Genomic DNA, 13215 nt, shown 5'->3' with positions numbered 1-13215 from the left:
GTTTTAATATTTCACATACTTGGGACCAGGTGTTAACATTACTCACCAAGCAAGAAGTGAGTGGTGTAAATTCTCAAACTAGTAATTAACACCTTTGTTTGACTTCAGACTGCTGATGAAGTCCTTAGTGAAAGGAACACAGCTTTCTAAAACTGTTTGTTTTGGAAACTGAAAAGTTTAGACTACATTAATATCAGCTTCTTTGTGTATATTATCTACAGTTTTTTGGTGAACGCTTCCTGTTTTAGCTGTAAGTGATAATATGACAATGAACTGTTTTTGCTAATCAATATACTTGTACGGCAATCATTCATTTTGGAAATAATTTCAAGAATCAAGAATAATAAATAGGTTGTATTCTGAAGACTTTATGATGTTGTACACACAGACAACAAATACTAATTCCATTTCTTTTAAAGGTGAACGCCACTCCAGGAAATAAAGACATGTTCGTAAACTTTGGGTTCTTGCGAGTCAAGTCATAGTTTTAACCACATTTATGGGTAATTTCAGAAAAACATTCAGTTGAAGTTGTCCCACATTTGGGCATCTTTGCTGTGGACCACATAGCCTGATGGAAGTCAGTAGAAAGGTTTATGCAATCGTTTTATTCATAACATTTTCAGTGATCAGAAGGTAATAGGCTTTTAGGGCTATGAATATTCATTGTTCAACCATTGCATAAACATTTCTGCTGACTCCCATGATGCAATGTGGTCCACAGCAAAGATGCCCAAATGGGTGACAACTTCAACTTCATCTTTCTCTGAAATCGCATGAAATGTAGTTAATGTAAAATCATGACACGACTCTCCAGGACCCAAAGTTCATGACAATGCCTCTACTTTCGTGACTGTCGTTTCACTTAAGCCAAAAAACCCCGTAAATTATGACTTTTGTAATACATAAATCAACTTAGAATTACGAAAGCCCATATTAGTATTATGAACAAATTTGATCACCCCCTAGGTTTGTTATGTGTCAACTTCCCAAAGGTTAAAGGTGAATGTGATATAGGGAGGTAATCTTACCAGCTGCAACACATATAAGAACGGCACACACGACGTGGATCTGTTTAGCTTGGTCGATGTATCTTCTGACTCGACGCCTTGCCAACTACAACATAACAGATAAAACTAGATCTGTCAAAGTCAAAGTAAAGTCCTACATCGATCATTGCCAAAAGTTTATGAAAGTTCAGAGGACGTTGATGCTGGATGGTAGTTGTCCTGAATGGTGTATCCATACGGAAGCTTGCACTTTGATTTTATACTAATCTGTCTGTCTGTCTGTCTGTCTGTCTGTCTGTCTGTCTGTCTGTCTGTCTGTCTGTCTGTCTGTCTGTCTGTCTGTCTGTCTGTCTATCTGTCTGTCTGTCCTTCTGCCTGTCTGTCTGTTGGTCAGTCATTAATTCTCTCTCTCACACGTGAGCGCAAACACATACATATCTCCTCCCTGGCCCTGCCCCCCTCCCCCCTCTCTCTCGTGATCGTGATACACCCCTCCTCTCCCATTAGAGTACACATGTCCTCTAACTGCTATCTGTTGTTTCATTGGTCAGATCTGTCTTCCGAATGTTTGTAAATTGTGTCAACATGACCGACTGACTCTTATTTTTCCCTCTGATATGTCCTTGCGCCAATTTCTCGTCTTTAGGGGTCAGAAACGTTTACAGTTTTCTCTTTTGGAATCCAGACAAAATTGACAGTCTGTGACCGTACTGCCCTGTTTCCTCTCCAGGGGAATTTCAAACTATTTTGCGGTTTTTCAGATGCATTCTTGTCTTAATATGAGATATAAACGTTTCCCACAGTTTTGACAACATTATGGAATAATCCTCCATAATTAACTTCGCCACTATATCTTGACATATTGGCTGTTTATCTCTTCCTTGGCCTCGGTCATATATAAGGCAGTTCGTTTACATCTCCGTCATACCAGAATGTACCAAGGAATTTTAGTCGCCTTGTTACCTTGACTTTTGCCGACATGTCAAAACAAAAGCTAACATATACATGAAATATCGCTTGCAGCCAAATTCGTAACGTTATATGATGTGCATCCGCCTCAATCGATTTTGTATATTTTCGTTTTTGTTGGCCCTATACAGAACCAATACCAGTGATATTTTAAAGGGTGATAAGGATAATGATGGAAATGTTTCTCTATTTACGTTTACATTTTATTTCATTTGTTATTGCATCAGCTTGAAAAGTAAACTTTGATATGTGGCAATGTTTAGAGTCTGGTATAATAGGCGGACAAGTGATTTTTTTTATTCAAAAGGTGGATTTTTTACTTCTAGTATACCCTAGAGATGAACAGCAGACGACCATTCTGGTGACATTGTTTTCAAACAACGATTTTATCTAATTGATTTGTACTCACATTAAAAAAGGAGAAATATTGCAGCAATGAAATACATTTCCATGCGTCTTTTCAAGTATTTGTTAAATTCGAAAACCATTATCATATATTGAAGATAGTGTAATGTTTGGTATTGCATGCATCGAGCAATGGAGCCAACAATTCTTCGTTCCCCAAGCAAATTAAACGATCTTAGCTTTCCAAAGAAGATCGACGACAAGAACAACTCGAATACTCGATGTTATATACTGAATTGAAATGATTATGTGTTATAACCTCTGGCTATTCATTTCATCTACCGTGACCAAACTGATGAACTTTTTGGTCACTTTATAAAGGTCTTCAACAATAAATCTCAAAATGAGCTCCATTTTATCGACAGGTGTATTCGCCCCTTTGATAACACTGTTAAACTGTCAATAACGGAATTACAAATAATCGACGCATTTCTTTTTAATAACAAATATCAAACAGTTATTATACGAAACTGATGATTTGATTTGGTTTGATTTGATTTGATTTGATTTGACTTGATTTGATTATGGCGTAATAATTATTTCGAGATTCTATTTACAAGTAATCGATCATATACAGTTTATTGAAAGTTGTTCTCACGGACCTGACTAACTACTAGAGCAAATCTCAATTGTGATCAGATTCTGACAAGTACACATGTTGAGTCCAGCTGGTTGTGTATCACTAATGATCAAAAGACGTCCATGTTGTTAAACCCTGGGGTTCTGACTGATGTTGCGACCGGGTTGACTTGGCCAAGGGCATGACAAACGATCGTAGATGATTTTTTATCGTTAATGGTGGGTGGCACTTTCACTTATCCTAAGAATCGGTGCCCTTAATGCATACTACCCCTAATCATATGGTTCCCACATTTCTCGTTGTGTTTTGAAAAGACCTTTAGGAGGAAGATAGGGCCAACAGATTAACTACTTGTGACACAATCGACCGGACATCGATCTCATATTGCCCAGTTCTTGTTTTTACAAAGACGCTGATTGCTTTCGAAGTGACTTTATAGCAATGGGGAAATACTCTGGAATTCTGTACTTGTTTGTTAAACAAACATGACCTGTATCATTTAGAAAAAAACTTTCATGGAAAACTTTATCTTGGTGTCTCATTGTATTAAATTATTAGGAATGGGAATATGCTCCTTCGCCTATTGGATCCCTGTTTCAGGACAAATACAACACAGATGTTAATAAAAACTCGATAGACATTAGAGTATTCTCCCCCGAATTTGTATAATTATTATCCATTCCGCTTTTTGAACACAGTGTTGTGCTTATTTTGGAATTCTCGCTACCCGCAATGGCATTTTACGTCATGCTGGAGGGTCAAAATAGAACAAGAAGGTCGACTTATTATTCTTACGCGCCCCTATACTATAGTAATGCATGTGTAGCGCGTAGGGCAGAAGTTGTGGTGTAGACCGAGAAATCGAATAGTACTTTTTTGTTTTTATGACACATGTAGGCTGCAGAATTCTACAGCAGGTACCGAGAATGAAAAATTGACACATTGCGACACAGTTTTTATCTCCAAACCAGATGCATGATGATGATTCGCGAGTCTATCCCTTTGTATAAGTAGTATTATGGAAATAACTATTTTATTTAGCAAGTGTGACGTAATCGATTCATTACTGATCGCAATTGTTTTTAAGAGTAGAGAAATTGACTGTACAAGAGAAGCAAATTGATTCATTATAATTCTTGACCAAGTTAGTTCTTGAAAGTTGTAACTAAATGGTCAGATTCAGATTCTTGCAAGTAACATGAGGTTTAAAATTTCCAAAACTGATGATGGCGCCATTGGATTTCCTATAGCTTCTTTACGGGTCAAAGGTTATCGGGATAGTTTATTATCAAATCGAATGTAGAAAAAAACACGACTAAATGTACATGCCGAGCAATTAAATTTTTAACTTTAAAGGGAAGTATTCGAACCCTTCGGAAACGCATATCCTTTTGAAATATTTGTTGTGTTGCCGAAAATAATAGCCGTGTTGGTTTCCTGACACAATAAACTCAATGTGGGTCAATTAAAATCTGAACAAATATTCGAAGTATTGTCGAGTACTTTATATTATCGAGTTAACATTCAAGCATGGGATTCTCAAAATATATAGCATCCTGTTTTCAAAGGTTGATTAAAATTGACAGCTTTCATGGGATATCACAACTCGGAAACCGACATGTTTACAATATTGGTCCAGTGGAAATTGCAATAATGAATCATTGTGTATAGTCATTGCTAGCTTTTCGTAAGCACGCTGTGATCTTTAATCATTTCAAATCACAATACATAACATCTGCTTTGAGTACTGGAAAACGATGGGAAATGATTCCATGTTGTTGTTTTAGGATCATCAGGATCATCATGATCTTCACGGTAATGAACAACATTCTCAAAATATTTCATCATATCCATAGATCGGCATACATGGGAAGTTAGGAATTTGACCAATGGTAATTTCTGTAAAGTGTAATATATGATGGGTACATCATTCAACGCTCTTTAATGTATAAACTTCAACATGTTTCTATGTCATAGGTCAATGCCTAGTGAGACGTGACGGGATGCTGTAGTCTCCCACATGCCGATGTAAAGTTTTAATACTGTACTCTTTAAATCACGCCAATGGTAAAGTAGGTTCTTCCTTTCATGTCCACACTATTTAATAGCATTTTAAAGACAACTTTAATTTATCTAGCATCCACAAGTCAGGGTGTTGACATAAAATATTGCTATGATTTATCAACTAATATAATTCACATCATGTTTACACACCCCATGTTTCGTTTATACATAAACACTGGCTTTATGATATGAAAAGATGAGAAATGTACGAGACAGAAAAACGAAAGAACCATAATGAACCATGTATTCCAAGCAAGCATAGAGTATTCATATAGACTATTTGCATTATCATACAAGAGATGGGGGCCAATCGCGTGGCGTGATTTGAATTTCCTTGTAGGCAAAACTTGTGACACAATCATTATAAATTAAACTGTTTATGAAAATAGTATGAACTGTGTGTGTTTACTTTGGGTTTTGACAACAATCTATGAAAGAAAACACCGCATCAAAGGTTTCCAAAATGTCAACTTTCAGGCACGTAAACACCGTATATCAGTTGCATTCGAGGTCTTAATCATAACCTTTTGTTTTGTCCTTTTATTCGAAAAATCTCAGTCTCAAGCTGCACACTATTCTACTATCTACGGTGAGAAGATGATACCACCTGCAGACATAAAGGTCAAGCGTCTCGTTTTCAGTTCATATCATAAGATAAGATAAGATAAGATAAGATATACTCAATTGCCCACTGAAACATGGAAATTTGCCTTTGGCAATAGGCCATACATATAAAAACAACAGACAGGTTACAAGAACAACAATGTAAATAAAACAATATTAATGTTGTATTAAAAGATAAAGAATCTACAGTTGTATAAAATGGAGGACCGTATTAACCGTCCAGAATTGACTAAAAATCTAAACTGCAAAAGATGGGAGCTTTGCCCCTCCATCAATATACAGTTCAGAACGCACATATAGGTGCAGGTACCAGAATGACAGTGTATGCGACTAGTTGTTTATTATCGAGTACCTAGAAACAGTTGAGGTCACTCGTGATAACAACAGTTAACTGGGGCTATTTGCTGATGGGGGGGGGGGGGGGGGGGCAGCCGAACCGTTTGATATGATGACGTAACTTTTAGAATCGATTAATTTGAGACAACGTCTTTAATTTTATGAATTTCTTACTTCCTCACTTCTGACAAGTATTTCGATGTTACAACACAGGATAGTTCTTAATTGACATCGAAAACATGACCACCATCAAAGTCAATTTTCAGACATCCTTTTATATTTAATAGTTCATACGATGACGCATTACTATTGGAAAATACCCTTCTATGATAATATCAGTAATCATTAGCACCAAGAAAGAAATTTCGACCTCATTTCAATATCATCTAGAATCTAATGTAAGGCTGCCATGTTCCTTGAGAAAGACAATCTTTAATGTTGAAGTGTCATACAAGGCATAATATTACTATGTGTACAACTGGAGTCTGTCTAAATCACTATTAACCTACGAACACATACCTTACGTGAGCGTCTTAGACATGTTAAAAGTGACCTGCACATTGGTAGCAACACAGCTGCACAATTTAAATTTAAGACATCAGCAGTGCCCCGAGAAACACATAAGCCTTTCTGCAAGTAAACAAAAACAAAAACAAATAATCAATTTACATGACATTTCAAAAGTGCCATTTCGATTATGCAAATTAGTTCATTGATATCTGCAAAGAAACAAAAACCAACAATCACATCACACTTTACAATGTCCATCCATTCAATTTGCTGTAGACATATCTTTAAGTAAAGTGCTACATAATGTCCAGCTATGGTGATACGTGGTGGTATTATCAGAAATGGCCAAAATATTTGTCAAAGTGGTATTACAGTGATACATAACATTGAACAAGGTCAATCCTGTTGAACTTAGAGTGTGTCCGTATTGTAAAAGACAAGGTTTTACAGTTGCTAAGGACGAGTGTCATTTTATATAACGACCATAGATTAGATTTCATTCCTCAAAGATTTAGAGTTCACCCCGCGAAAGAAAAATGTTTTCCTTACTGGCATGTAAGAATGAAGTAGTTCAGTACAAACTATCAGTTTTTGTTCATAAAGCTTTTAACATTCGGACTAGTTTTGTTCAGCAAACATAGATGTACTGTATATATTCTCCCCAGCCTTATTTTTCCTTTAATTATTTTTTCGTTAATTATTAGAAGAATATTTGTTCTTTTTCTTCTCTACTGTAAAATGCTTTGTGCGATGGGCTGAGGCCTTAGCATTTGAAATAAAGCAAAGCAAAGAACAGGGTCAATCGAGTTGAAATTGTTGTCTTTGTCTAAGGCACTCTTGCTGTGCGCCGCAAATAGTTTAGACAAACTTCCTGCAGTCGATTTTTAGTTAATTCGTCTCGCTATAAAATGGCCTGTGCCTTCAGTCAGTGATCACACTCTTTGCCTTTGTTGAAAAAGACCATTAAAATATTGAAATGAACGCTAGACATAAAACCGTATCAGACAGTGTTTGGACTCAACTGACAAGGCTAAGTAGAAACTAATCATGTTGTAAAACTGGTGATTGATACTATGGTGTTGGACATCAATGACCTCATTTATAAGCATTTAAGATTTTCTGAAACATAAGAATCTTCTTAACTTACGATCTTCTGATTTAAGCCGCTTACTTTACGGAGACCTGACATTGATGCCATCCAAAAGGCAAATTGATATATGTGTTAGTTTAACTAAAACTGAAGTGAATTTTTAAAGCTCCCATACATACTGCAGAATAAATAGCAATTATCTTGTCGGAAAAATCGTGAGTGTGCATAAGATTGTTACTAGGAATAGAAAATATTCTAATTTAACGTTGTAGTATCAATATGCAAATAGGCTCTTAGAGTGTTGCTGACAAATTACCTAAATATTTTCCTCCATATTATGTATGTATGTATGTATGTATGTATGTATGTATGTATGTATGTATGTATGTATGTATGTATGTATGTATGTATGTATGTATGTATGCTATTGCTCTATATTATATATGTATGTATTATATGGTAAGCAAAATCACCAATCGCTTCATAACATATCCACTTCTGACGATATTACTGTTATGGCGCGGTTATCATCTTTCTATTTAAAACTTTCCCCACCTGTACCCACTCCATGCTCATTGTCAAGGAATCCTATCGCAATGATCCTATTTTATCAATCTGTACAGTGTGTGTGATATACATAACAGTAACCCAAGTATGTTTGATGCACTTGGCCTGCCAAAGCATACAGTGTATTATGCACTAATCCGATGAATTCCATGTAACAAGTGATTCGAGCTATCGCAAACACTTTGGAATGTATCATGTATGTATAACAGTCTACAAAACAAGGCACCACTGTTACAGTATTCTGGTGTAATTTACAACAAAACATTTACCGGGAAAACACTCTCAAGTATTTAGTCAATTTACTACGCGTGGAAATTACGGTATTACGATTAGTTTGTCTACAAGCTATTCTGTTTCAGGGCACAGCGGCGTCTACTCGGGAAAACACTGCTCCGTTCTCTTGACTTATAAATTTACATCGGCGGAAGCTTTGTAGCTAACCCCGTCATTACTGCTTTAAGGTGGTGATAGACAGGGATATAAAATGCCCATACAAATATGTGTACCTGTCGCGTTCTTATTATTCGTGTTGGTTATGTTGCTATAGTATCTGGTTACAATAAATGGGTCAGTTTGTTAATTCATTTTGGCAATTACATTGACAGGTTGCAGCCAATTACACAATTGTCCCGACCATACTGGTTCATACTGGGAAACTGCTGACAAGGCATATGTTAGGGAGAGATAGAGTTCTTTGCAATGGTTGTGTACAGAAAGACGGATGCATTCACATGTTCAGGGGCGACATTGAAACTTAAAGGTTTATCAAGTGAAACCTTCAAATTTAAGATTTTTAAGTCGGTTTGCCACATTAGACAGTGCATGTGAAGTAACAATTAAGGTCAATGTACTGTTAAAGTTTGCATTTTCAACCTCCCTATTATCAGTAGAAAGCAAGATAATTCAATCGGTTAGTGTTGACCGCGATGGGTATTACAATCTACTTTACTTGGCCATAAAAGCAAGGATGCTTAATATAGCATCTACTATTTTGATCTTTCTGTTCCAAACCGGTCATAGATGCTGAGTTGTGCGTGTTTCATGTCGTGTCCGCTGGGTATTAAGTGCCAGATTAACAAATAAAACAGTTGGATTGAATTTACTGCCAGTGTTCAAAAAACCTTGAAACACAGTGTAACCCCGGCCCGTTAATTCCTAGTTCCGACCGACATATGGCTTTCCCCAGTTTCTCGGCTCAAATGTCTACCAAAGATTTTATATCGTCTTGTGCATGCATCCATGGATTGTTATGGTTGTTCTACGTGTCCAGAGTTAGGCAGCCTATGGCTGAACGCTGCCGCGGTCATAGAGAAAGAAGTAGTTTCAAACACACCCAATGATGGAATTCTTCGAACGAACAGAACAAACTATGTACTCTTTTTTAATGACGTCCTCACTTTTGACAAAACAAAATAAAAGTCTTAATTATTTCCATAACTACAGCACTGTTAATTGAAAGTAAATTCTGGTCTAAATGGTGTTCCTTGACTAGAAAGGAGAGTATTAAACTTACTTTAAGTGGATATTTCGACAACGACAACGAATCCATATTATCAGTAGGAATGTATTGGACAGTATCTTGATCTTGTGTAGATAAGATGGAATTTAATTTCATGACCTCATAGAGATTCTTTGAAGCATAATTTTTTTTAAAATTTCACAGCATTGAGTAGTTTGTGGTAGTGTATGATAGTGCATGTTTGTTTCTGTAATTAGCTATGCCAAACTGCAGTTCATTGTTATTTCAACTGACGCATCTTTGAACTGAGCGCACAGACCAATGAATTATTCGTAATTTGGGGCATTTAACCGAGATCTCTGGCAGTTCCATCGTCAGATGGGTGTATTGCTCCTTGACGGATGACGGCTTCACGTTCAAGTACCAAGATCTGATCTAAATGACGTAAAAGCCATAAATCTGCCTGAGACGGACAATAGTTTCGACAGCGGTGACACATGAACGCAAACAAGGGAAGTGATTCATCGGACCCATCAAATGTAACCGATATCACATGTCCAGGACATTTAACAGTTTATTTATTACATTTTTCACTTGACTTAAATAAAATGATACAAAGGTTGTTGTCAAACTATACACTTGTTTGGCAAAAATAATGAAATAACCTTGTTATTTATCAGATAAGTTGATAACTGAAGTTTTGTTCCCAGTATAACAGTTGTAGTTGAGACAATGTTACTTCGTGAATAATATATTTCATTTAAGCCGTCTCTCTCTCTCTCTCTCTCTCTCTCTCTCTCTCTCTCTCTCTCTCTCTCTCTCTCTCTCTCTCTCTCTCTCTCTCTCTCTCTCTCTCTCTCTCTCTCTCTCTCTCTCTCTCTCTCTCTCTCTCTCTCTCTGTTCCCTTGTTCGCTAGCAACTCTCTAGTCAGTTATTTCTTGCTTACTCTTATTTTGGGGGTCTCCCTTCATCATCCTTATTCGTCTCCTACAATAATACAATAATATCCCATACCCTAGTCTGTTTGACAATAATGTAAACACGTCTCTACGGACGCCATGTTGAAGACATTTCTTTCCGACGGCTACAAATGCCTCATCCTAATCACAAGTTACAGAAAATAGCTTTAATACAAACACCGATAACAGGGTCATGACTTCAGCTTTTAATATATCTCACTAACTTACATTAATTCCGTCGTTTCCGTGACATTATTTCACCGACTTTAACAACACGATGTACATTATTTTCGTGTCGGGTCTACACATACGTTGCGATTCAGGATTGACAATAATTCGTCAATCCGTTACAATTATATGTATGTGTATGTGTACGTATATCTAGGGATAACAGACATGGCAATAATCAACAGGCCCAGTAGTTGTATTGGTAGACATTTGTGTATTACACATGGTGACCTACGTTCATGTTATATTTACATAACGAGTCACAATTATAGAGTATAAGTTATAACCAAGGTGTGTGTACTGTCATAAATTGATTGTAATCAGGTGTAAAGATAATTTTGAAATTATTGTACGTGATTGCACTTTCAAATTGAAAAGCCGTGGTCGATGATTGATATGATTGTAAACCTGGTAACCGAAAATCAGTGGCATAGACGTGCGTTGTCGTGATGTAGAACTACCAGAGTATACTTTCCATATTTTTTGTTCAAATTGGCTCGTGCGTGTTATAATACTGCTAGAATTTTATAAATCTATTGTCTAAAAGTGTGAATTTCGTCAAATTGACACAGTTTCTTATATATCTAACCAAACTTGTGCGGTTAAATTCTGGTTACAATGCCCACTAAGAATCACTGGGTAACCCTTCACATTTCAATTATGCGAAATTTTCTGATCTGGTAGACTTCTGAAAAAGTGCCACAGCTGTTGTGTCAATCGATGAGAGTTTAACAGTCTACTTGGCTATCACCCCTTGAAATACACACGAACTGCTGGCTATTTCTGCAGTGTCATGATCCGTGACCTTTGTTATGATCCGTGACCTCTGCTATGACAAGGCTGCATGTCAAGGGGCCCTGAGGACAAGGAAGAGTCTATAATTGCATGAAGATTGAGACGCACTTGTATAGGCTAGACTACTGGCCAAATATTTACACTGATCCACAGGCTAAGGTCATTATGTTACATCTAATATAACTTTTAATTCATCATGGCCAGCCATCCTTAAACATAATCTATCATTACCGGGCCAGGGGCAATAATCGCCATCCTCCCATGTGACCAAGACGTCTTTTCTGGAGATCCAAGGTCTAATGTTAAACCCGATTCAAAAATTTATTTCGTTACAAGCAGGTCAAAATGAGGTTAATAAAAGATCCAGCTGACGATGATAACTTCAGATTTCAGATCAAATCGACTAAACAGAACAGTCACATGTCCAATATGTCATTCTAAATGACTATACTAATCTTAGCTATGAAATTGTCCTACAATATCTAGTGAGCCTTGCATATTCATTCACCATTCATCAAATTACATGGTCCCGTACCGGCCCTGAGCTGCCATGACACAGGATCTTTTCCATGGTCCTGTTTCAGACCCAGAACTGCCATGATGGCAAATTTCGAATACCTTGGAACAGAGTTGAAATCGGAGGACATCATCCAAGCAACATATCCCCGATGGAGCTGAAACATGGAATTTCACCAGAGGGGCCGCGATTTACTATTACTAATATTTCCCGCTAGATACAAGTCTTTAGTAATTGCAAATCACAGGTTGCACAATTGGCCTGTAATCGAAACAAGTACGGATAAAAACTGTTCACAAGTAACCTTACCCCAAGCATCTCTCTAAGGTAAAAATATTGCGGCTCTGACTTATAGCGATTGTATGTCCTCCAGAAAACGGCGGCATTAAGACCCAGCCAGGAAACCTACAAATTAAAACACAGAGAAGTATGTCAAGTTAAGTCTTAATCATTTCCCCTCAACTGTCGATGTCACAAAGGTGAAAGGTCAACAGAATATTATAGCTAGATAGGGACCCTGTTTACAGCATGCAATCGCGTAAGAGAGAAAAAACAGGTGGAATAGATTGGTATCATATCTGGTCTATAAATTAAAATATGATTGAAAGTCTGAAGTCTTATCTTGATGAACAGTACAGATAGATAAAATTATTTGAAATCACGTGACAGGAGATTCACCATTTGCGTTCAACTTGTCAGATTGAGAATGAAATAAACATCAATCTTGCTATTTTTCATATCTCTCAGTAACATAAATTTCCTCTGAAGATAAAGTTTTGAAACAGTGTGAGGTCATTAGTTGTAGTTTTTTTTTACTTTTAGTTTCCGTTTTGTCACTTAGTATTTTACGGTAAGTGGGGATCAGATCATTCCTGGGATTTTTGTTTATTCAACAAGGTTCTTTATTCTCCAAGAAAAGATAGAAAGGGTTCGTTAAAAAGTACAGAGATTTAATACTTCTCGCCTCCAGCTGCCAGTGTCACTTTCATGATTGACTTCCGTTTTCAGTGTTGAACTTTTCATACTCGCGTATATGTTTATACGTCCGGAATGTACACCAACTGCACACTGTGTAAAATATCAACTGATGAATATGCTAGGT

At 36.8% G+C, this 13215-nt stretch overlaps 1 protein-coding gene across 2 annotated transcripts in view; it reads right to left on the bottom strand.

Moving 5' to 3' along the window:
- LOC144432733 (NADPH oxidase 4-like) overlaps nucleotides 1-13215 on the bottom strand; it is a 43436-nt gene that overhangs the window by 14990 nt on the left and 15231 nt on the right. For both annotated transcript variants that reach the window (XM_078121004.1, XM_078121005.1), the window contains exons 3-5: nucleotides 12423-12518; nucleotides 6508-6618; nucleotides 1032-1116 (exon numbers count right to left, since the gene is read on the bottom strand). In XM_078121004.1, the coding sequence (XP_077977130.1) occupies nucleotides 1032-1116; nucleotides 6508-6618; nucleotides 12423-12518 (292 nt within the window). The remainder of the gene's footprint in view (nucleotides 1-1031; nucleotides 1117-6507; nucleotides 6619-12422; nucleotides 12519-13215) is intronic.

The sequence above is a fragment of the Glandiceps talaboti genome, chromosome 3 (assembly GCF_964340395.1).
Source record: "Glandiceps talaboti chromosome 3, keGlaTala1.1, whole genome shotgun sequence".
Lineage (NCBI taxonomy): Eukaryota > Metazoa > Hemichordata > Enteropneusta > Spengelidae > Glandiceps > Glandiceps talaboti.
Note: the sequence above shows the minus strand (reverse complement) of the source record. Positions and strands in the feature narration are given on the sequence as shown.